This window comes from Bradysia coprophila, unplaced genomic scaffold, assembly GCF_014529535.1.
Source record: "Bradysia coprophila strain Holo2 unplaced genomic scaffold, BU_Bcop_v1 contig_138, whole genome shotgun sequence".
In the NCBI taxonomy this organism is placed as follows: domain Eukaryota; kingdom Metazoa; phylum Arthropoda; class Insecta; order Diptera; family Sciaridae; genus Bradysia; species Bradysia coprophila.
Genome location: NW_023503409.1, coordinates 4,234,499 through 4,258,896, shown reverse-complemented (window position 1 = coordinate 4,258,896; position 24,398 = coordinate 4,234,499). Strand labels below are relative to the sequence as shown.

The following is a 24,398-nucleotide window of genomic DNA, read 5'->3' as shown; positions in this document are numbered from 1 at the left end:
TTGTACACGTTGTGATCTTAAAGAAAAGAAAAATGGAACTTAAGAATTTGGCTACTTTTTTTGTCGGCAAAACAATAACTATACACCAGACGTGTGCTATGTATATAACAATTTGATATTCGTGTGTGTAATTTGATCAAATGTTTTGAAAAAATATTGAAAATTTAGCAACTTGTTGATTTTAAGCACAAGTGCTGATGCATGGTATGGTGTTAGTTGTTTAGAACACATACAACTAACACGATTTGTTGATATATTTATCTTGTGTATTGGGATACGTTTTTATTACATTTTTACGTTATATACATTGCAATTTGATAAAAATTTTAATTTTAGTATTTAAATAATCAAAAAACGGGGTACATAATATCGACGATATTAATAGGCTTTCGATCGATTGTGCAGTGGACGTGGACACCTTTTTTTACAACTCTTTCGAGCAGTTGTACCATTGTTTTGGTCTTAAGAAAATTTTTGCCTAGTACGTGCTGAGTCTTTTACGCGTTCATTGAGCAAAATCAATGGAAGGTTTTCTACAGTTCGACATAATCAAATAATTTGTAGTTCGTCGCTTCCTAGAATCAGTATAAACACTAGAATGTTTAGGTTTACCCACAGACGACAAGCATAATCATTAAAATAGTTCTCAAATCTATTACTTGATTTGATCTGAATATTTTCAACAGAATCAAATGAAATCTTTTACTTCTTTTTTTTTAACATTTTTTTTCTATAAAACACGTTGATGTTAGGTAGAGCTTATTATAAATTCCTGTCATCAATGTCAATAACAAATGTTATCTAATTATTAGTTGTCGTTGGTCGTCAAAATTGGTATGTGACGATGCAGATCAATAACACGCTACATATCTTTAACCGAATCGCAGTGCATAAAATACCAAATGGCTTGAGTGAAAAATCTAATTGATTTGGTTAATCAAACTTTTATTTAGTTGAGTTAGATTATACTTATTGAGCCGGTCGGATGTATGCATGTGTGGCGCGGTATTTATTAATGTGATATTCTCAATTTAAAAAAATAAAAATAGGTAGGCACGTAACACTACCAAAACAAGTTCTATTCGTCATTGATGTTTTGCATCGATATTTATTCAGCATTTACAATTTTGATCGGATTTTGTATTTATTCTATTTATTCTTTATGAGTAGATTGAGCAATATTTTTTATGGAATGGAAATATAATACGTCACACGGTAGCTGTCATACACTTAATGTTACATTTTATAAACGTGTGGGATGTGGTTTGGTACAGACATATTGAAAAGCCATTACGGTTAATTTTTATATGCGTTTCTTTATTAATGAATTTCCATTTAAAAAATTTATTTTGTTAAATTTGTCACAATAGTTTTCGAATGTTGTAGATTCTGAGTCATCGCATCGACGTGATTCTAAATTCAATAAGGAATGTGTTAAGCGAAACGAAAATTATGCAACAATTGTGATGTGCTGCTGTAAGTTGAAATCCAAATTTAGATACCGGCACGATCATCTGAAAATACAACCAAAAATTTTATGATGGAACATAAAAACACCAACACTGGCAAGCGGTGTTGTAGGTTTTTTTCTTTGTGTAAAAAGAAAAAAAAGAAAATAATTTGAAATTTTGGCTTGATATCATATCACCTGAAGAAGGTAGGTAAATTTGGAGATAATATCAAGTCACATAAAATACATAAAAATGTCTATAATAATCGGATTTATCAGCACAAATTCGTTCATTAAATAAAACTTTTTAGATAGAACCGTGAAATTATCTCATAAAAGCTTAATCGGATTTGATAGCAGATTGAATTAGATTTTATAGGCCCGTAAAATTAGAAAGGAAAATTTCGATTCTACACAGATTTTAACACAAATAAGCAGTAACCTGCAGCGAAAACACAATTTAAAGCAAACTAATTAAGTGAAAGATTTTGCAGCAAAGCTAGAAGGTACTTTCAACAAAAGAAATAATAGATTTGACCCTACACCGGACCTGCACTTCGAGGCAATTGCCACCCAAGTTTGATGAGAACGTTGGACGGAAAAAAATGATTTGATGATGATTGTATAAGCTTATCCCTTATCGTCAATAAATTTATTGCAAAGATGTAATGAACATAATATTCGTTGGTTTAGAGAAAGTGACCACCCTTTATAAAGAGAAAAATCATTGAACTACTGAAATGAACGATTTTTTCGCATTGACTTGTATGCAGTCATTGAGACGGTTTATTCAATGTTCTCGATGCATTTTTTTTTTATATCGATTTATTCGTAAATGTTATATTTGGCATTGACTCGAATTCATTGGAAATTCGTCGAGACAAAGAAGGATCACGCAAATGCAGTAAATCTTACAGGTCGATTCAAAATTTATAAATTTAACACTGAAATATGCGAAATCATATCCTTGTCCAGCCATTCCTTTTATTGACAACCGGCACCATTGATTGATGCTTTACGATATTTGTGTGCAATAATTTTGAATCATTTTTTTTTTCGATTAATTTGTCATATCTGATATGTTATGTGCATTGTTATCAGCAGGCTTAACGCTGTTGATTAATAATAAATAAAATTCCGTTAAAAATGTCGACCCATCCATTGCACAAGAAATGAGAGACCATGCATTGGCGTTTCTGTACTTTTTTTCCCGATCCGAATTTTGTTTCAAAAATTGGGAACAAGTTAATTTCGAGGGAAGTGTTTCAAATAATCTCTGATTCCAGACTTTTTAGGCTCATTAATTCAACATTACTAGGATGGAATGTAAGTCCATTTTGAGCAATAAAATCATTTCGTATGCTTCTTGAAGATTCTCCAAGTGTAACGTGAAATTTACAAAATAAACCGTTCTGAAATTTGAAACCCACGTTAAGTAACAAAGAGTTTATGAATCACCAGACGTGTTTATAGACTCAATACGAAATTGGATATGCAAACAATTCTATAAACTATGTGATCGTTTGATGTCATTATGATCGTTTTGCAGGTTTTGTTTAGCTGGTTCGATACATATAGATAAGATGTTCTTAGTTCCTTCGATTGGCTCACTATAATACATATTGCATAGCTGATCTGTATCCACAATCAAAACCCAAGTTGAAAAAAGTGTAAGTTCATTACCCTGACAATAAATTTTTTTTTCGATCGCCAAAAATAGCATGACCTTAATGACTATCCAACAATGTTTGCACATAACTTAAAATTAATTAGAAAATAATGTTTATCCAACCTATGTGTTTCGCGGAGATTTTCCAGTTTTATTTTTCGATGAAAATGCATCCACTGTGACCTACACTCTCGTATAACATTTATTTTGGCCATTGAATTTCATATGTGTGTAGATAGAGTGTCAACAAGGTCATTTCCATAAAAGAAATCATTTAAATCATCTCGGTTCCAAGTAAGAGATGTATTTAAACAACGTGATACATACATATCGTCTATAGTTTGGTTGTGTATGCAATTGAAATCGTATTCAAAACAACACGAATACGATCATGAAATTCACTTTAAGTCTATGTAGCAGCTTTTATATTATTCAAGTTCCCCAGACATTACCTTATTTGATGAGTGACATCATTCTTCATGGTTACAATAAGCAAAAATAAATGTAAGACGAATTCGTTTGCAGAATTTTTAATTTAAATGGAAAAACAAGAGAGATGTTGTTACTGATGGAAATGGTCCGTCGTGTTTTGATTATGACCAAAAATGATAAATTCGTTTCTTAACTCCACCGGACTCACAATCGTTCAGTGCTGTCTTTAAGGCTTCTCTGATTTTTCTGTAGAAAAAGAGAAACTTTCGCAGGGGGTCGATCACTGTATCTTTTATTGCATCTGATGGCTGTGTGGAATTAAAATCATCCACACAATAAATAACCAATACCACATCGATCAGTAATTATGACTGGTTAATTTATGTAAATCCGATAAATCTGTACAGTGATCTAACAATGCCCCTCTAGAAACTTCCGTATTAATTCCGGCCATGTTTCAAAAACGCTGTTAAATTTATTCATATTGTCGATGTGTTATTATTATTATTGTTGAATGCGGTTGGCTTTTTTTTGTTGATAATTTATTTTTTTCCAGCTTACACCGATAGTTGTTTATACATTTTTGGTATGATCTCAGAAAAGCAAGATATTTGTGGGTGTTACATGATCTCCCACTTTGAGTGAGTGATTTGCGCTTAAATACGATATTATCGTAAGAATATGATGTTTTGATTTAATTTAAGTTTTAACGTCGTACCAGCAAGTTGGCTGTTGATTAAGATAAATTAATTTATTGGTTGCGAGTTTTGTGTGTCGTGTGTCGTCTTCAATTGTTTCAATCAAAGGCAATTTAAATTTGTCCGAAAAATCATCCCATTACACAAAATGCCAAGACGTGAAGAGAAAGAAATTCCAATCAAAATCGGTGGCTGGGATGGAAAATTTAGATACGAAAAGCCTACGCTAAAAGAAGGCTATGTATTGGTCAGTCATCGTCGTACACGATCGAATCTACACACGCAAGATCAACGGCCGAAGACACCGCCGCCACAACATTATCGGAAAAATTCGGCCGCATCATCGGACAATGAAGATCAGTCCGAGTGCAACAATCCAAATTTGTTCAGAGATCAGCACCATTCGAATACGAACAATTTTTATGGCTTCAGTACGGAACCGGAAATTCTGCCAACTACCTGGAGTGGAAAATTCCAACTCGATCCGAACGATGTGAGAATTAAACCGGAAAGAAATCAATCGGATGTGCGAGACTATGCCGATCATCGTAATTTTGTTGTACGAAATAATAATTGATTTTTTGATTGATCTTAAAAGTATTTTGTGTGGCGCCAAAAATGTGCAATTCGCTAGAAATCGATCAATTTTAATCCGTTATTTTGTTTGAGATGTTTTTTTTTGTGTTGCAAATGCCCTCAGCAAATGCTTTCATCCTTCATAGTGACTGTAGTACTTGGTGAACATATTCGAATCATAATAACTTAACATTAACTTATTTTTTGTTCAACAGTTCAACTGATAATTTATTGCAATAATTTTACTTAATTTGTTACTTACGCAATGCGACTTAAGACTAATAAATTTTTTGTTGTTGAAAAAAAGCAAACGAATTTGGTTTCCTTCTTACCTCCACTGTCCACCCACACATTCGAAATGTTCAGTTTCTCCTAATATCTTTTACCCATACGAAAGAAGTTCTCTTTAACTAATAATTAATTTTCGCTAGTGTCTTTCAAAGCGATTGTTCAACATTTGAATGGATATTTTCTTTCCTTCCATGTATGGATAGCACACAGCAGCAGTACTCATTTGGCTGTTAGAACTATTACCCACACCAAAGCCTCGACCACAACCAGCTAGCTATATACAATGTTCGACCAATTAAGTAAATAATCTCGATTCGTTGCGATAAAATTGTTGTGGCTGTAGTCGTGGTTATGGAAGTAAGAAATTTTCGCACACTTTTTTTTACTTCAATTAAATTTGCATTAGGTATATTCGGAGGTGATGTCATCTGTATTGTGTGATATTTTTATTTACCTTTTAGAAAGTTTGTATTTTGCAGGCCTTTATTATGCTAAATAAATTCAGTTTAAAAGTTTATTTAGAACGAATTTAAATAGGAGATTCTAGGTTGTGCATGTTAATTGACCATCATTATTTACTATTATTGCGTTCTAGATGTTTAAACACTTAAGTAAAAATAATTTAAATAGTTTACGTAACAGAAAAGTAGGTATTTTCTTACATTCTATCGAGACCTTTATTAAAAGTTTATGTCCCAGTATCACTGTAAATAGGAAGCGCAGCATATTTTATGCTTTTAGGAACGATCATCAGGTATGATCAACCAATACAACCTATGAATTCTTTCTAGTATCCTCTACTATTATGATAGCGAAAAGTATGTTAAGACAAGTTAGGTTAGGACAAGACTGTTCGTCAAACACTAATGTCTCTAGAATTGTTAATAAACAAAGTGACTTTTGTGTTTTCAGCACATAGAATAACAGTAGTACATTCTCTATGTCAAATGAATTTTTACGCCAATCATATGACCTGCGGACAGTGTAAAAATGTTAAATTACATAGTATACTGTCGTGACTTCTAACTCTTCTTTCTTGTAATACTATGCGTTCCACTCAGTGAAAAGGAATGTAGACTTGAAAGAAACTGCTAATCATCTGCAATACACAACAAAAACAAAGTTAACGATAACCATATGGGTCAATAAGGTCTTACAACAGTTTAATGATTAATGTTTAACGATACGTTTGTCGTATCTAAAAGGTCGCTTCAATTGAATAAAATATCGCCTATGCCACCAACATCATAACACACAAAATTTGCAAACTTTAGACGCGTCTGTGGAATAAAATGTTGCATGCAACTCGATTCAAAGTGCTTTATTAGGCTCACAATGTGTATTATGATTACACATCTAGAGCCTAATAAAGGACTTTGCACCTCGGTTACATAAATAACTATTTTGCGTCGAATATTTGACAAAAATTAATTGTCTTGGATCTGTTAGAATTCAGTAAAATAAACGCCTTAAGGTCATACTATCTATCAATCAAAGTCCAATACTAACCTGGTGACAAATTATTCTTGCAAATGATCAAGAACCAATTGGACAGATTTTCGTTTGGTATTTTAGGGGAATTAAATTCCCGAAAATTCACTCATTCGATCAATTGTTCGAAGTGCCTCCGTAATACGGAGTCCGTATACATTTTATTCATTCACGTAAATGAACGCTTTTCCATCGGGGAATGTTCCCATAACAGATGCTGCATTGCGACGTTGAACTGTGATACGTATTCTTTGTAGTAAGAATTTTTTCACGCGACTCTCACCAGTTACGTCTTCAATTCGCTTTGCGATTTCATTGATAAACTTAAGACCATCCTTGCAAATTGATCCCAGCGTTTCGACAGCGAAAGGAACGAAAATGTGATTTTGTCTCTTAATAATTTCTTTATAAAGCCAACGTTTACGAATTGCTGCTTATTCTGCAACTTTACCAGAATTTTGACAAGAGAGGTCGATGTAAGATGGGGCCAAAGTGTAAGAACAAGTTGCATCCCATGACAAGATTTGACCATTCGCCCAAGGTACCAATGTCATACCATCTGGATGCTTGTTGCTCTTGTTATCCAAACCAGGTAGTTCCAATCTTGAGGAAACGTGTGCAGATGCTAACGAGCGTTTTATGATATCGTTCAGTTCAGCATGTCCTGGTAATCGACCACAACTATATTTGCAAGCAAGACCATGAATGCCTTTCGAATTGACCAGTGCATTGTTATACTTGCATTGATGAAGCACACAAATGTCAAGTCCACATCGTAACGCAATGGAAATTCTGAAAGTGTTGTTATCTAGAATTGTTCTGAGTGTTTTAGAAGGCAGCACTTTCAACCAGCCATTCGATTCTTTACATTTCGAAGTGCCTCCGTTATTTTTATGTTTCTAAGCTACAGTTAGAGGCAGTGCAATTTCAACATGAATTTGTTTCAGCTGATTCATATCAACAATCAAAACTGTTTGTATTTATACAGTTTTACCACTACAACGTGCGTGCGTGTAGCAGCTTAAATTGTATAAACAATTTTGATTGTATGTGTGGATCAGCTGAACAGCTGACGAAAACTCATGCTGAAAGTTCACTGGTTTTAACTGTTACATTCACATTGTATTTTATAAGATTTAAGAGAAACCAGAATTTAAGAATGTTCGGGAATTTTGTTACCTAAAATAAGGACTGGTATAAGACAATGGAAATGTCTTGATTCGTGGCCTGAATTATTCCGCTATGAAACTATGAACGATTTCAGTCAAAAAGATTTCTCACAGTCTGTACTCTTATCTAGCCCATTTATTGTAATTGTACAGCATAGGAGAAATATCTGTTTGAAAATAAACACTGGTAAGAATCGCGACTGTTTTGACGGTAAATTTACTTACTCTGACTCCTTGAAACTATACTTGCCTTCCCTTTTTTATGATACATGTGATGTTTAACTTCCGGAAGAAGTGTCATGATTGTGCGAGAAGAAACGGGTTTTCACTTTAAATTCAAATTACAAGCAGACAGAATGTTATACGGACCATATTTCACTTAAATTAGTTTTGTAAACGCATCTGAAAAGCTTTAAGCTTGGAGATGAAGACGCGTCATTCGAAGAACAAAGCTAAAGAGACAGTGCATACTGACCATGGTCTATCGTCAGTCGATGAGATGAAAATTGAATAGATTTTTTGTATCTATTTGTAACAACATTTTCGGTTTTATTTCATAATTAATACTACATCTTCAAATAAGATAAATTATAATCATATTCATTACATGTTTTGTGTGTTTGTATTATTACATCGTTTACACTTAAATTACATCTATTTATAATGAAACAAACAAAGTTTAAATTTCCTTCACGTATAGATATTGTGGTATGACGAAACTTAATTCATTTAATTACTCATATTTTTCTCTTCTCTTATTTCAGAATAACCAGAAGTTTATTTACTTTTAAGGTGTTACTTGAGTGGCATAAACATAATTTTTTTTTTGTGGAAAATTTATTTCATTTTCTTGGTTTTTGTTAATTTTTTTTTTTAAATAATAAAATTCTACTTGTTTATAGTTAATCAAAACAATAAACATGTAAAACATCAACGATAAAAATTTATTTTATTGACTTTGGTGCACTTTTCTTTTTCTGAATTAAAATGCATAGCTTGTTTGCAGTACATGACTCGTAACCGATAAGACAATTTATTAAAATTGGTGCGTATGCCATTTTCATTTTAATCGAAGGCTTGTCCGAACAAGATATTCTTTGATTTTACAATGGTCGTAGAGCGATTTTAGTAACAGTTTTTAATTGATGCAAATTCACAACATGCCTCAAAAAGGAATTGTGACTTTTATTTATAGTCATTCCGATGATGCATTCCATTCTGCTTTTCAAAATGACAAATTTACATTGAACCCATTTTCCTTCTATTCGTTCCACATTCGTTTCATCGTGTAAGCGAACCAGTTTCTGTTTAGATTGGACGCAATGAAAATGATGTGGAACTTTGAAAATATAAATTGAACTTTCGGTAACATACAACGACAACGGTTATGTTAGAGGTTGTGCAAAGTACTGAAACAGCACAATTTTACTGAGAGTTAGGACGTACGTTTAAGATGAGTGCACAGTTCATGAAAAATGTCTAAAAAATGCTGTAAAATGTTTACAAAAATATTTTTCGTGCTTGATGTAAGCCCGATGTAAACGCTTATTTTTGATATTTTTCGTTTGGAACGGTCTGACGAACTGTATACTAGCCTTTAGCATAATGACATCAAAGCACGATGAATTTCAGTTACGATTTTGCGTTACCGGCACAGATTTTAGTAGTACATTGTACTACTAGTACAAGCAAATTACACGTAAGAATGAAATGGGTTTCAATGATTTCCATTTTTTTAAATTTAATTTAATCAAACATATTTTGCAGCAAAGCTGTTTAGCGTTGTCCAGAATTAATAGAACGAGTAATTTACTTTACATCAAACATTAGTAGAGGATTTAACAAAACGAAGTAACAGATTTAATAATTATAGGACGGTACGTTTACCGTTTGTAAAATGATATTTGTCTAAATTAGAAATACAAAAAAAACATTTCAACAGAACTCTTACTTACGAACGAGAAACATACGAAAATAATGTTCGTTCATCGACTGTACTATACCGCATACATCTCTTGAAGGATTACCTTCTTCTAAATCAATATTTTGCCGTTTATCTTTTGTACTTTAGCTAGACTAAGATTAGACCAACTTTCCTTGAACTGACTACTGCTGTCAAGGAGTGTATTTCAATTGTCTGCATTCAAAAAATGATTTCGTTGAATCGTGAAATTCAAGAAAAAATTCTAACAATTCGTGAAAACTTTTTCACGATAAGAGGCTCCGACCAATGTGGCTTTATAGGGTAAGAAATGAACAATTGAAGTAAAAGATTTTACATCAAACACTAGGCGATATTCTGAACAGCAGAATTAACAGCTTTAATACACCTCGATAGGCCTGCCGTTTCTAAAACAGGTTAAACTGATAACAATGAGAAGACATTTTGAAAGTTTAGAAAAATCAACTGAAAAGAGTTGAGTGGCGTGATAACTCAGCAATATTGAATATATACTCGGATGCATCCAAATCAATAATAATACATTTAAGTACAATCTCCAGTTGCTATGGTGATTCGAACCAATAAAAACGATGACTTTAATCGACAGAACGACAGACTTTTTCTGGATCTACAGAAACCTTATCTAAATTTGGAAAATAATTTAATAATTTTTATCGACATTTTCATAACATTAACTTCACGTAACAGAAAATAGAGAGAGGCCAAAATCGATTTTCCGCACTCCGATCAACATTAACAAACAAAATGAGTTGAAAAAACAATTTTAAAGCAATTGAAGAAGCTTAGTTTATCATTCATTGCCTGATGTAACAAGAATTTTTCTTTTAAACTGAAACGATTATATGCAATTTAGCTTTTGCTTTTTTTGTATAATAATTTTTTTTTGCGAAGTACACATCATGCGTTATAGTAGGTAGGAAAGAAAATTACAAAGGAATAATAAATTGCAAACAAAAAAGAAATGATTACATTACTCAAACAAACAAAAAAAGTTCAACAAATTTTGCTAAATATTTAAATTAATCTCCTCGGACAATTATAATAAGCTATTAAGTGTACTTTGATACTTAAAATGTTTTTGTTTTGTATTTTTTTGTATTGCATTTTGTTCTACATTAATTTTCTCTTTCTTTTTATTTCTTAAATTTTTCTCTATTCTTCTTCACTGTCAACTAAAAGGGAGCATATTTCCACAAACGAAACGAAACGAAAATACAAATCGATCTGCATGAACCGAAAATTGTTTATATAAAAGCAAAAGAGAAAGAAAGAATGGAAAAAAAAAGTGTTAAATTAAGTACTTACATTTACAACAAATATTTTATAGAATTCCTTTACTTGTTAATGCCATTGCTAATTGGCACTGAACCCGTCTTTGGCTCTTGACATTTTTTGTTCGGAACAACGTTGTGCAAACCCAGTTCGCTCAGCATTTTCAGGGCAGTTGAAGCGGCTTGATCGTGTGATGCTTCAAAATTACTGCCAGCACCATGGCACAGTTGTGGCGGTTCCGTTGATAATGTAATCAATGTTAGATATTCACCGTGGTTGCCTTTGGGGAAGTCGGAGTAGGTGACCTGTTGATGGATTTGTTATAAATTTTCATGAATTTAACCAAAGACAACACAGCTAGTGGTTGTAGCAAAACAAAAACTACGAGACTGCACTAATCGTTCAGGTACAAAAAGAAACGTAAGCAAATTTGGCAGTTATAAGACGATGAGCTTGCAATTCCTAAAAGGTTAAACGATTTAGTGGACGGCTATCATATTCTTTGTATTCATTTTCGATTGAGATAATTTACTTGCAAATAGAAGAAAAAGAAGTCATTTTAACGAAGAACTAGGAACATGGATAGCACGGATGGTGGAAAGACGAGTCCAATTGCAGCCAAAATGAATCCAAATTTAATTGGTATAATTATGTTGCATAAATGAGACGTCCACAATTCAGTGTTGACAGACATAGATAGAACTCGCGTTTTGGGGATACACCCCATTTGGGGGTTCGGACCAAGGTTCTAAAAGAACAGGTTAAGACTACTATGAGTTGATCACGAAGGCGGTGACACACAATTGCGTCAACGGCTGCGAAGTTTATATGTAAAATGAAACTTAACGAAAACAAAATTCTGAATTTTTGAGAAAAATATTTTCTTCAAGTTGATTTCTCACACTATCTGTTTATAAAATTTGGTGACACCCGCCTTCGTGGTTGTCTTAACCTGTTCTTTCAGAACTTTGGTTCGGACCGGACATGCATTTGACACATTTAACACAAGCATGACAACACTGAAATTAGTACGTCATTGTGGATGTTCCCTTACTATGACACAGTAAATGTCAATCAAATTTGTGTCTCATTTTGTTTAAGCCAGTTAAATAGCTGGTCCACTCATACAAACACACTTCTTGCTTATATGTCTTTATAAATAATGGGTTTCATAATGGGTCATACGCTCCTGGTAGTACTAAATCCGTGTAGTCACGCATATAGTCGATAACTTAAAAAAGCTGGAGTTTTCCTCAAGACCTTTACCATCAACGTAATTTTATCGGTGGCACAATGTGACTTGGATCTGACATAGTGCGAGTGCATGTTAAGTTCGATCGGACTCGTCGGTATAATTTTGTCGTCAGACCTGCGGGGTTTCTTGGCGTATAAAGGACGAAAAAGCTGATCATTCCGACTATTCATAGCCTCATTCTAATCGCAACATCATTTTGGTGATTGTTGTTTATGAGATTTTTGTTTGGAGTGTTCTAAGTTAGATAGTTTCATGAGTAAAATGACTGATTCCTATTTTAATCCATTTTTCCCTAGAATTTCTGTTCCGACAGCAACCGTTTAAGGTTTATGCATAATTGATTGAATTTCACTCTGTTGAAATGAGATGTGGAGACTAATTTACGGTTCTAAACATATCAAAAAAGGCGGAATCGAGCCGTAAACCTGAATTCTCTCTGTGTTGAGAGTGGTAATTTTCTAGTACACCGAGCGAAAACACGAATAATTATTCTAATAGGCTAGAAACGCAGACGATGACAATGAAATGTAACTGTTAATATTATCGAAGCTAACTGAATTATACGATTAGATGCCTCAAAATGTTGAAATGGTCATAAGTTTCAGACGAAGTGGATACCATACCTTAAATCCTAAGATTTGCGCCAAATAAGTCAGTTGATCGGTTGGTCGAACACCGTCATTCGATAGTCCACTATCCGCCGATCCGCTTGATACGTTCAAATTACTTTTGCCTATGGAATCGTCCAGGGAAGATGTTTGACTTGCGTCGAGCATGTCATTTGTCTTGGTTGTTTCAGAATTGTTGTTGCATTTAGGGGTCGTATTCACTGAAATGGTTCAAGTAAGTTATTACAATGACACGGTCAAATATTGCTTTGAATCTACCTTTGCTATCTTGTTGTACGAGCAACAATCCTGGTACTAGTTGTCGTCCAGCGGTACCTCCTTGGTTGGTGACCACTTTATTTGAAATGTTTGTTGTTTTTGATGAATCTTGGAATTTAACAGATTTTGTTTTCTCATTTTGATCGTTGCTATCTTTCACAGCGTCCCGATTTGGTGACGCTCGAACGGTATATCCTAATGAAATCAGCAGATCTGAAAAGTTAACGGTGGAAGCGTTACACAAACAACTCACGACGATAGTTGAACATTGATACTTACTTTGAGCAGCTTGTCTTTTCGCAAGTTTTTTCGTTTGACCTGTGCCTTGAGCTGTTTGTTTGACGCACGATACTTCCATGGTAAATTCTCGGCGCCGCGGTGCTCCACGTTCTTCTACAAGCGTATAAACCGGCTCTTTAGCTTTTCTCGTTTGGGCTATGTGAATCAATCGTGATATGGGGTTCAATCCTTCGCTATCTTCATCACTTTCTTTGATCAAATTGCGGGTCTTCTTCTTCGTTGGTAATGGTTTTCGTTTGATTTGCTTAACTCGAACTATTGGTGCAATTGGTGATGATGGAGGTAGTTCCTTTAACTTGTTAATCATGGCTTCAGCGGCACGTTTCTTGGAAAGCTTTTTCCCGTTACCTTCCGCTTCAGTCTGAATGATGGAGAGAGAAAAGTTGTTTGAAAATCGATCGATTGAATAATTTCTGGAGTCATTCTCACCGTTATGTCACCCACTCTACATCCAGTCACAAATATTTTCATGTGCGGAGGTCCTTTTTCACTTATCACTTCAAACGAAACGGTCAAGTCTCTTTTTAGTGCCATCTCATGGACAAGCGAAACCGGAGATTTCAGTTCCGCATTGATATCGTCTTCGCTGGTATTCATCGCTTCATTCACTACATACTCGGGGGTTATTGGCTTGAGAACTTCTAATGCTCTGAAAAACGAAACAACAACAAAAAATTGTAAAAAAAATTTGCTGCTTCGAAAAGTTGTTTTAATTTAATGTACTTTGATGCTGCATCGTGTCTAGCTGATTGTACGGTATGTCCAATGCCAACAAATTTTCTTTGGCCTACTTGCAGTGTCACTTTGTAAGGATCTTCGCTTGCTGTCGGATAATTGTAGGGACATTGGCTGTATCTCTGTAAAAATGTCAAAATATTAATTCGTTCCAGAGATCAGGTGACAGAGACGTAGACGATTCCCGTCAAAATTGGCGAGTAAATTGCTTACCTCCAATTTACCGTATCCTCTTCCCATAGGCCGTCGATCATGTCCGAACCGCTGCTGTGGATAGAAGTGACCTTGTGGATTGTTCCTCGGTTGATAATATCCGTACTGACTGTTGTAACCAGCTGGATTCGGAGGCATGAACTGATTCGGTTGAGGAGGCATTGGTACACCATGTGGAGGAACTTGACTTCCACCCATATTCAACTGACCCGATGCCGGTGAATCAATCATATAAATAGCTGGCTCACCACGCTTCATAGCTAGAGCATTTAATTCCACGGTCGGCGTTATGTTTCCTAAATCATTACCTATCAAAGAACCACTTGGAAATGTTCTAATACAAATGTTATTACCTCTGCCATCGATTTTGCCATTGATGCGCGAACGATTTAGTTTTGCTGGCGGATGTTTGTACTGTGTTTTAGTGATTGCATCAGCTGCAGCTAAATGTTGCGCTTTTTTAATACTGGCTCCGTCTGATGAATACTCTTCTTCTCCCAGCTTAAGCGTTACGGTAAAACGTTTTTTATGGGCCGGACCTTGTTCTCCCGTTAAGCGGTATTGATGGGTAATCTGATCGAGGAGGAAAACCGACTCAGTCTACAAGAAAATATGAATGAACGGATGATCACGAACCTTGTTAAACCGAGCTAATTCATTGACCAGACACATAGGAGTCTTGTCCTTGCTTTGACCCACGCTGTCGCCAATAGACAATTGTTTTATTTGGTCACTAGCCGCCGAAACTTCTATAATAGACGTATCCGGTGATGTTGTTGGTGTTGTGGAAGATTTATTTAATTGCTTGGAAGATGAAACAGCATTGTATTTGGGGACGGTTTCTGAAAAAATATTTTCAATTTTATTTTTAACGTTTGTCGACGAGATAAGCGTGTTGTGTCACTCACTTTCTGCTGTTGTGTTAGGTTTTACTTTCTCTACAGGATTGTGAGCTCCTCCAGGCAAATTATTCGAATGTGACTGACTAGGTATTGAGTGTAACGTGCTGGCGGTAGCTAAAGTTTGAACATTGTTGACATTGCTTGTTACTTTACCATCCAATGTCGACGGTTGCGATGTCTGAGGTTGATGCTGTTGTGGCTGTGATATTATTGGCTTATATTGCGAAGGATGTTTGAGGATAGTTTTCGGCTGCATCAGCGGTAGACTTCCGCCCTGTTGTATGGCAGTTTGAACAACATTGTTTGCCATTAGTGGCGGTTTATTTTGCATTGGCAATGGTGCTGGTTTTGGTCCGGTTGAAACATTTGAACGACCATGATACGCCGGTGGAGGTGGATGCATATGGTGATTGATGCGGTTATGTCTGCAAATTTAATTTAAATGAATAGGAACTCAGAGAAACTTTGCAAGACAATTTAGAATTTGAGTTCAGTCTTTATCCATAAATCATTCACGTGGGAGTTGGTCAAAGAAATTTTAGTTGTAGTTTCAGTTAGAAAATAGGACCAGTCGAGAAAATTAAATAATCTCGATTTTTGGAGACAATATGTTTTTGGGCGGAGCTTCAGTTAATTCTGAAGTTGCTACAAGACATAAATTCGACATAAATGATTTGGCGGAGAAAGAGTTTTCCATCTGTTGTGAGCAAGGAAGACAAAAATAAACGAGGAGTTCTAGCTAGAACAGCCTTATAGAGTAAAGTGTGTCTTTCAACAAACAAAGTAAAAGATTTTGTATCTGACTGCTACTTAATTATTATATCGCAATACGCTTGCCGGTTACGAAAGGTGGCAAGGCTGTTGGATACACTTTTTGTTTTGAAATTGTGTGAATTCATTTTTAAATCAACTGAGAAAATCGTGTGGAGATCGTGAATTTACATTTTTAATCGACACAAAGACATAATTACAATTTACAATATTGTTTACGATAGTCTTCACAAGAGTCTTGATCAACAGCTTCAACATGTTTTATGTAAAATTTTGGAAACGACACATATTTTAAAAAAGGGCGCGAAACGAAGCCATACAGGATGATAGCAAGACAGGTCCTTTATATTGATAGTTCAATCGAAAAAAAAAAACGATATCCAATTCGAACTTCACTAAAACTTACTTAAACTCAACGCCGATCAACCGAAATAATTAACTTTTCGCAAAAAGGCTAGACCAACGATTCGATTGACCGGCGACCGAGAAAAGCGAATTTCAATAAAACGATTTCTCGAAAAAGTTTCTTTGATGAAACAATGTTGTGTTAAAATACAATAGCGACTGAAACTGCACACAAAAAAATAATAAATATTTCTTCAAAAAGAAAAATGAAGTTACGAAGAAAGAAAGAATGCGAAAAAAAAATGTTGTGAAAAATCAAGAGAATCATCCTGAGCATTACAATACAACTGGTACAGAGACAGATATTTTTCCCCTTTTGTCTTCTATTGTTGATGATATATAATTTTATTAAATCGTTTCTACCCATAAAATAAAGGGTGTCTCGTCTTTCCTGAAGTAGATGTGTTAAAAGTGCAACAAGTTTTACTGGTTTATTGAGGGGTGAAAGGGATGAAAATGATATTTTTTTTCGGTCATTTCTATTCTCAATTATTTAAACAAATTTTTAATGAAAGACGGGCGCAACACACAAAAAAGCGAAAAGGTTTCGGAATTTCTTAATTACCTGTTGAAGTCACGTTGCAGATTATGTTGTGGGTTTACGGGTGGTGGGACGCTCACATTGATGTTTGACATATGATGTTGATGTGGAACATATTGTCCCATATTTATTGCAGGATGGTTGTGATGCTGGGGATGCATGGCTATCGAAAAACTTTTTCAACGTCTGTACGAATGAATATATCACTTCTTCAATCACGAACAGCAGTGATGACACAATGGGCAAAAAAAAAAGTTCGTTTTGATTATATCGTCAAAATAATCAATGTAACATGACAGACTTCTAGCTGTTTAGCATATTTATGGGTCATACTTTTTCACTCTCGAATAAAGGTTAGCTGCATCAAAGCATACACAACACTGCTGAAGATTTATAACAAATGGTTTTTTAAACAAGAATCGAGTCAATAATAATTTAACAACAATTTACAGCTGAAGATAGAGAACTCAGACATCACTTCCAAATCAAAATTCTGTGTACTTTTTTCTCGTAAAAGTCACGCAAAAATATACTTTACACAGATGCTGCAACCAACTAGATATCGAATAACTTATTGGTTTTGTAACAATATTGGCTGTGAAATACACGTTAGAACTTCAGCGCCTTCATTATTTCAGTTATGTTTCACCACTTGCAATAATTTATAATCAAAATTTCTTCACTAAAATGTTCACAGAATCTTTTTTTTTTTCTTTATATTTCTTTTTCCATCAACATTTGACATTCAACGTATACGCTGCCAAGTTCATTTTTGACAAAACGTTTTTGTTGCTTTTTTTTTGTACTAGTTCATATGTCAACACAATCTGACAACGCGATGTAATGGCGCAAAATGCGCGAAAACAGTTGCAGTGCTGACGACCGAGAGTATCCAAGGTTGTGCCACCATAGAATAATTCTATCATGTGAAATGGACTTTTCTCCATTCTCCATTCATTCATCTAATTGCATTTTTGTTGGTATTGAGTAAACAGATGTGTGATGGGTTTTCTTAGCAAGACATTGTCAGCCTATGTCAATTCTTATTGCATCAACGACGACTAATTAGGTGGTGAAGCCTTGGTCAAGTTACCCAGCTAAATAGTCCGGGTGCTTATTGCATCTCGTCGCATTCAACGTTTTTAATTTACCTTTCAACTATAGACGATAGATAGTATTTACAGTCAGAGGAAGTGAAATTTCAGCATGAATTTGCTTCAGCTGTTTTTCAGTTGATTCACACCCGTACTATCAAAACGGTTTATACTTGGTTGAAGCTGCTACACGCACGCGCGTGGTAATGGTTAAACCGTATAATGACGTATTAACAGTGTTGATTGTTTGTGTGGATCAGCTGAAAAACAGCTGAAGCAAATTCATGCTGAAATTTCACTGACTCCAACTGTATGAACAAATTTGGAACTAGTTTTTTCCGACTTCGGTAAGCCGGAAAAGTTGAAAATTTTGCGAATCGTTCCGGTTAGTGGCCAACTAAACTAATATTCAAATATTGAATAAAATAGAAGCGATGAAAACTGGAATTCTGGATAATTTTTGTTGTATCCCGGAGTAGTTCTCGCGCTAGGTCTATGGTGTCACAAATAATAGAGGTCCAGGTCCAACGTCCAGGTCGTGTACAGTAGTGTTTTGGAAACACTTCGAGAAGTTTGTAATTTCTTCTTCTTAGAAATGTCTCCTACACCACTCACGCCGAGGAAGAAGCAGTAAGAGCGAATGGTGGAACGAGCGCAAATTATGAGCAAATGTCAGGAAAAATGAGGTTGAATGACAGGAAAATGTGGTAGAATGCAGAAAAATATGAGCGAATGAATGGAAAATATAAGTAAATGAATGGAGCGAACGACAGGACAATGCAAGCGAATGAATGGAGAATATGGGAGAATGGTGGGACAGGATTTTCCGTTGTTGTTTCCCCTTCGACTCACACGAAGATTTTCGAAATTTTCAAAAGTCCAGAGTGTTCCTACCAACGACCACAATTTCAGACAGACCCGTTCCTTATTGTGAGAGTCAAAAATCATTTTGACTACCCCAGTGTAGACCAAGTTTTGACCGGTTCTAGCATGAAACCGAAATTATTTCTATACAAAAATTGTCCTGTAACGTAGTCCAAAAAGTTCGCTGAATCATTTAACGCTATCTTTAAAAATCGCCGATTTTCAAGTTGTCCAAAGTTTACAAAGTTCCTTAAAATTCTTGAAAATTTGAGACGACAACTCCTTAACTCGGCTGGATCCTTTTTATAATACGCTTTTCCTTTACTGTCACAAACATTCAATTATACCGTCTTTTTCTAAATTTCTTATTTCTCTTACTTCTCTCACTTCTCTATGTATTCGTTATGGAGAAATGAGAGAAGTTGGAGAAATAAGAGATTTAGAAAAAGACGGTATAGTTGAATGTCTGTCACCGTATTTGAAATAGTTCATCAGAAATTTTAAAGTGTTTCCAGAAAAATAAAGGTGAATGTTATAAATTAATAGTAAAATGACGATTACAGTAAAACTCCATTGGTTCGCCTGATGATGAATAAAAAGAAAAATCAAAACGAAATACTTTTCAATTTAGTTTTTTATTTTTAAGACATCAAAAAATTTACATTTTGTAATGAGTAATGACTGAATCTATAGCACTTGTTTCTCCTATCTTTTGTCCATAACTTTTCTCTTCAATTTTAATTTTCCACTATTCTCATTCCATCTGTGTTGTCGGTGTTTGCATTTTTTTTTAATTTTAATTAATTTTATGTAAACTACAGATTGATGATATTTTTATTTGTCACTTAAATTATTAAGCTTAATTTTTTACATCTTGTATTTGTTTGCTTCTTTGTTTAATGCATTATAATCATTTCTTTGTTTTTGTTCAATTATAAATGTGGCATAAAAATGGTTAAAAATACATTTTTTTTTAATTTAATTTTTTGTTGTAAAGAAAATATTTTCAGATATAAATCTAACAGCGTAGCGACCAGATTTACATTCCTTTTCTATATTTTGTTTTTCTCTTTTGACTTGCTTATTTACTTTTATCTCAATTGAATGAATTGTATGTGTTCCTTGATTAGTTAAGTTAAATGGTAAGCATATTATTTACTGAATGTCTAGTGTTACCGAAATGACTGACTCTATTTATTTCGACGAAGCTAAGAGATGTTGTAAAATGGAGCAGATTTAAATTATGCGATAGAATTTGTATTTATTTTCCTTCTAAGTGGTAGGATCCTCAGTCGCTGTAATATTGTTATGTGCAACGCATGCGCAAACAGAGAAGAGATCAGACGCACTTGCATATAACTAAGTTACAGAGACTGTAACGTAACGACAAACTTTAACACCATTTTAATATGGAACATTAGTTCATTTCAGAAATATTGTCAACCTTTCTTAATTAACCTTTGAGAAACGGTTGAATTCGTCTCTTCTTATCTTTACATTGTCGCCTAATGTTTGGTGTAACTATAGACAATACGAGCCAGTTTCTGAAATTGTTTTTTTTTACAATTTTTTGAATGGATAGAAAGGGTAGACCTCTTTAACGAGATTTTTTTTTTTTAAGTTTCGTTAAATATTTTGGCGGAGGTGCGTTTCTTTCTATTAATGTTGATGCTGATGTATGAGATGACACAATAAGTGAAGACTCAACTGTGCAAGAAAGTCTGTTGTGTAAAGATCGGTTTGAATTTTAATTTAACTTTTCACTTAACTTTATTTGTTTGTAATTTAATTCTATAAATTTACGTTGAAAAAGGGGATTATTTCCGTTAAATGTCAATATTTTCATAAACGCACAGTGGGTATTGTATAGTAGTTTCTGTGCCCACGTTGTTTATGTCAAAATTGTCTATGCAATTCGTGAAAAATCGAGTGTAATAAATGATCACACTATTTGGGACTGTCTTTTTCACGAGTTACATAAAGCACTAGATTTTTATGCATCTCTCGCATCATCTACAACAAAATTGGTTGGTTAGTTTCTCATGTTTTTCTAAATTGAATTCTTTTTTTTTTTAATAACTTCGAAATGCACAATTTTTCCAATCCTTTGAATTTTGAATATTAACATGTCTTTACCACGAATTGTGCATTGTTCAACAAAAGACTGCTATACATCTACAACGAAGAAAATCAGTCATTCTTTTTGGATTTTTTTTTTAAATGGATGAAGGGCTTGCAGTTTAGTTTTGAATCCGTGAAAAGGTCCCTTTAAAATTTGCCAAGCACATACAATAAAAAGGTTTCTAATTTACTACTTAAAATGTGTTTCCAATTGCTTTTATACTTCCTTCTTCTTCTTTTTAAAAATAATTTATTTACTTCATCCAATATGATTTGTATGGTACACATCATGCGTGGGACAATGTCCCACTGGGACATTAATGTCGAAAATATATCTAGACAGTATCCTAATGCTATCATGAATTTTACAATGTTTTTTTTATTATTTTACTAATTAGGGACGAATTAATGGTTTTTCTTTGATACCTGTTTGTGGAAACAAATTAATTGAATCTTAAGTTAATGATCAACAACTCATAAATTCTTCTAATAATCCACGATTTTCGCTGCAAGCTATCAAGCATGTTACTTCATTTCTTAAGAACAGACAAAGGGCGAAAGAGCTGGTTCAATTTTCCAATTTTTAGAATTTTATGATGTCTGAGCTTAACTGACGACTGAACTTTCAGATGAAATTTTCATGGTGTAAAGTTTTTTACAAAAAATATCGACAATCCGTAACGGCCTCGAAGAGTTTGAGATTTTATTAAAGCGAAAAAAAAAATCGTGGAAGTTTTTACAATCTTGTAATGCGTTCCTAAACTAAAAGCGTATACACCACTGTTGATAAGCCATGTCATAGGGACAAAATGTAATAAATTTTCAGACATCAATTTGTCGCATGCTAACCTTTACTGTGAATACACGGTTCTACGCAGATACAGTTAGTCATTAAAGTATTTAAAGTCGTCTTACCTAAGACCGTTTTTTGTTTGGCGGGATTATCAAAATAATTATACGAATTCGAAGAAAATGAAAAGCTTTTGCGCAAATAATACCTCACACAAATGTTTTATAAGTGGACGTTGGACGTGTGTTTCATTTCAAAATTTTAAATGTAAAAAATAAATTCATTACATTGGATGGACGAATTAGTTGTAGTTTCATAAATTTGGTTATTGATTTTCATAGACATTTTTCGTTTGTATAATTCCAATGAACACACTCTCGAATCTCATAAATCTCTAAAATAATTTACATCTTTGTCGGTTATGTCCTGAATAAATTATTGTGTTTAATTCAATTGAATGGATGGAAACATCTAATTTTTTTTTTGTTCTACATGATGACATGTTGTGTAAAGGACGTACGTTTTTCTTTAATTTTCTTCTTCATTTTTTTTTTGTTTAAATATTTTGTTTTTTATTCTTAAATTTGTATGCTTCTTCCTACGTCTATCAGCTATTTTATAGCTTACTATAACTTTTTGTTTTAATAATTTTATTTTTACTTGGCGATAGAATAAGAATTCATTGACTCATTTCATTTTGTTTATTCGGGGAATATTGTTGATTCGTCTTTGTGAGTTGTCTTGAAAATTGTTGGCACAATTGAAGGATGCGTCTGTTTGGGATGGTTTTTTTATCTTTCGTCACTTGTAAATAGGTAACTTTGAACTGTCCGTAAGTTAGCTTTTAATTTGGTTCTTTATTTAATTACTTCACTTTGTTGTAATCGATTTCAATAAACCTGCTGTTTTCTCAGCCAGCTTTACGAATCGATATTTTCTACAGCTTTAGGAATACTGGTACGTGTGGACTGATTTCGGATTCTTTAATTGTGAACCTGTAATTCTAATTAAATTTAAACTTGCTGCGTGCAAGACCAATTTTGTACAAAATAAAAATTCACTGGAATATTACCAAAGGAACAAGCTTTAAAGATTTGAATCGAATAAATAGGAAAGAATCTCGAAATCGATCCACTATACTTAAACCGTAGCTGCTCTCATGATTCTCTAAGTATTGTGCTGAATTGTGTTACATGAGAAAATGTTTTTTTTTTATCATTTAAAGAAGCATAGTGCGGGTATTATGTACATATGCGTTACTATATCACAAAAAGACCTTGGATTTATCCGTAATTTCCAACACTTAAACGAATTATTTGACGAACAAAACAGGAAACAATACGTAAACCAACAAGAACGAAAATATAGAAAAAAAATTCTGGATAAAAATATGGCGCTCCATCTCCATGAATGTCTCTTAATGGCAGTCAACAGGAAACTGTTCGTCGGGACGATTTAATTTGAAATGAACACGAATGAAATGATAGATCAACCGCTGGCGTCGACTTGAATGTTCATGAAGATTCGGCTAATTTTAATAAAAGTGTCTGGCCTGACCTGAACCTAGTTTCGTTCCAACCTGTCAAGTCAAGCCGAGTCAAGGAACCGGAAACTGTCATATAAATTTTTCAGATGAGCAGTAGTTTACCTCAGGGTTATATCAGGTTTTATGTCAATTCAAGACAGATCAAAATTGATCATAAGAGGTCCGGTCTAACAGGTTCAAGTTAATTAAATATGGTGAACCAGACACATAAATATATTGTAAATTGGTACGAATCGTAATGTCTTAAACTGAGGGGGAAAATGATTTTCAATCGGCAGTGAGTCTCATTTTCTCGAAGTATTCTTTTGTTAAATGGAAACATTTGATAGCACCAATCCGCAGGGAAATAGTTAAAAACCGAGTTTGTCGACTGTCGATGAAATATTTCACCATCGTTCCACATGTATCTTTATGCGGTATTTAGCATTTGTCTATATGAACCTCGATATGAACTGGAGTAGCCGTGAACACGAAATAAAAAGTGAATTTTAAATGAAAAGAAAAAAGATTTTTTAAATTAAATAAAAAATTATATTTACAAATTACAAAACAGAGTAAAAGTTTTTAAAAATTAATTAAATTAATTTGATATTTTGAACAAAGAATAAAAAGCACACTGTTTTCATATCTAGGAATGTTTTTGTTGTTTTACCACAATAAAATTGAAACTAATCTAGAAAATATGGTGTGATCCATATTGACCGTTGTCGGTGTAGGAGAAATGTGTAAATGGTTTCTTTTGTTTTTAATGTACAAAATTATTACAAAAACAAGAATTGTTTTTTTTTTCTTCTAAAATAATACTTTTTATCGTTTTGATAATAAAAATTGAATTAAAAAACGTTCAACTATAACTGTACATAATACGTAGACATTAAATAATAAAACACTTAAAAACACACAAATTACGACAACGGAACTTGGATATCTATAAAAGTAATTTAACCACAGATAATTTGTTTG

General features: G+C 33.8%; 2 protein-coding genes across 5 annotated transcripts; one reads left to right on the top strand and one right to left on the bottom strand.

Moving 5' to 3' along the window:
* Positions 1-1,296: 1,296 nt before the first annotated feature.
* On the bottom strand, positions 1,297-17,788 carry LOC119073452 (double-stranded RNA-binding protein Staufen homolog 2). 4 transcript variants are annotated; one of them, XM_037178947.1, is made up of 12 exons: positions 17,045-17,788; positions 15,310-15,728; positions 15,038-15,243; positions 14,755-14,974; positions 14,402-14,709; positions 14,177-14,310; positions 13,883-14,102; positions 13,433-13,814; positions 13,154-13,366; positions 12,890-13,095; positions 11,045-11,316; positions 1,297-1,514 (listed from the first exon to the last, which is right to left on the bottom strand). In XM_037178947.1, the coding sequence occupies exons 1-11, from the start codon at positions 17,179-17,181 to the stop codon at positions 11,074-11,076; spliced, it is 2,688 nt and encodes an 895-aa protein (XP_037034842.1). In that variant the 5' UTR covers positions 17,182-17,788; the 3' UTR covers positions 1,297-1,514; positions 11,045-11,073. The 4 variants fall into 4 exon arrangements, with proteins under 4 accessions (XP_037034842.1, XP_037034841.1, XP_037034840.1 ...); XM_037178946.1 differs by lacking the exon at positions 1,297-1,514 and adding an exon at positions 8,299-10,963; XM_037178945.1 differs by lacking the exon at positions 1,297-1,514 and having other exon boundaries at positions 8,299-11,316.
* On the top strand, positions 4,232-5,131 carry LOC119073668. The gene has a single exon (XM_037179273.1). The coding sequence runs from the start codon at positions 4,398-4,400 to the stop codon at positions 4,824-4,826; it is 429 nt and encodes a 142-aa protein (XP_037035168.1). The 5' UTR covers positions 4,232-4,397; the 3' UTR covers positions 4,827-5,131.
* Positions 17,789-24,398: the final 6,610 nt, after the last annotated feature.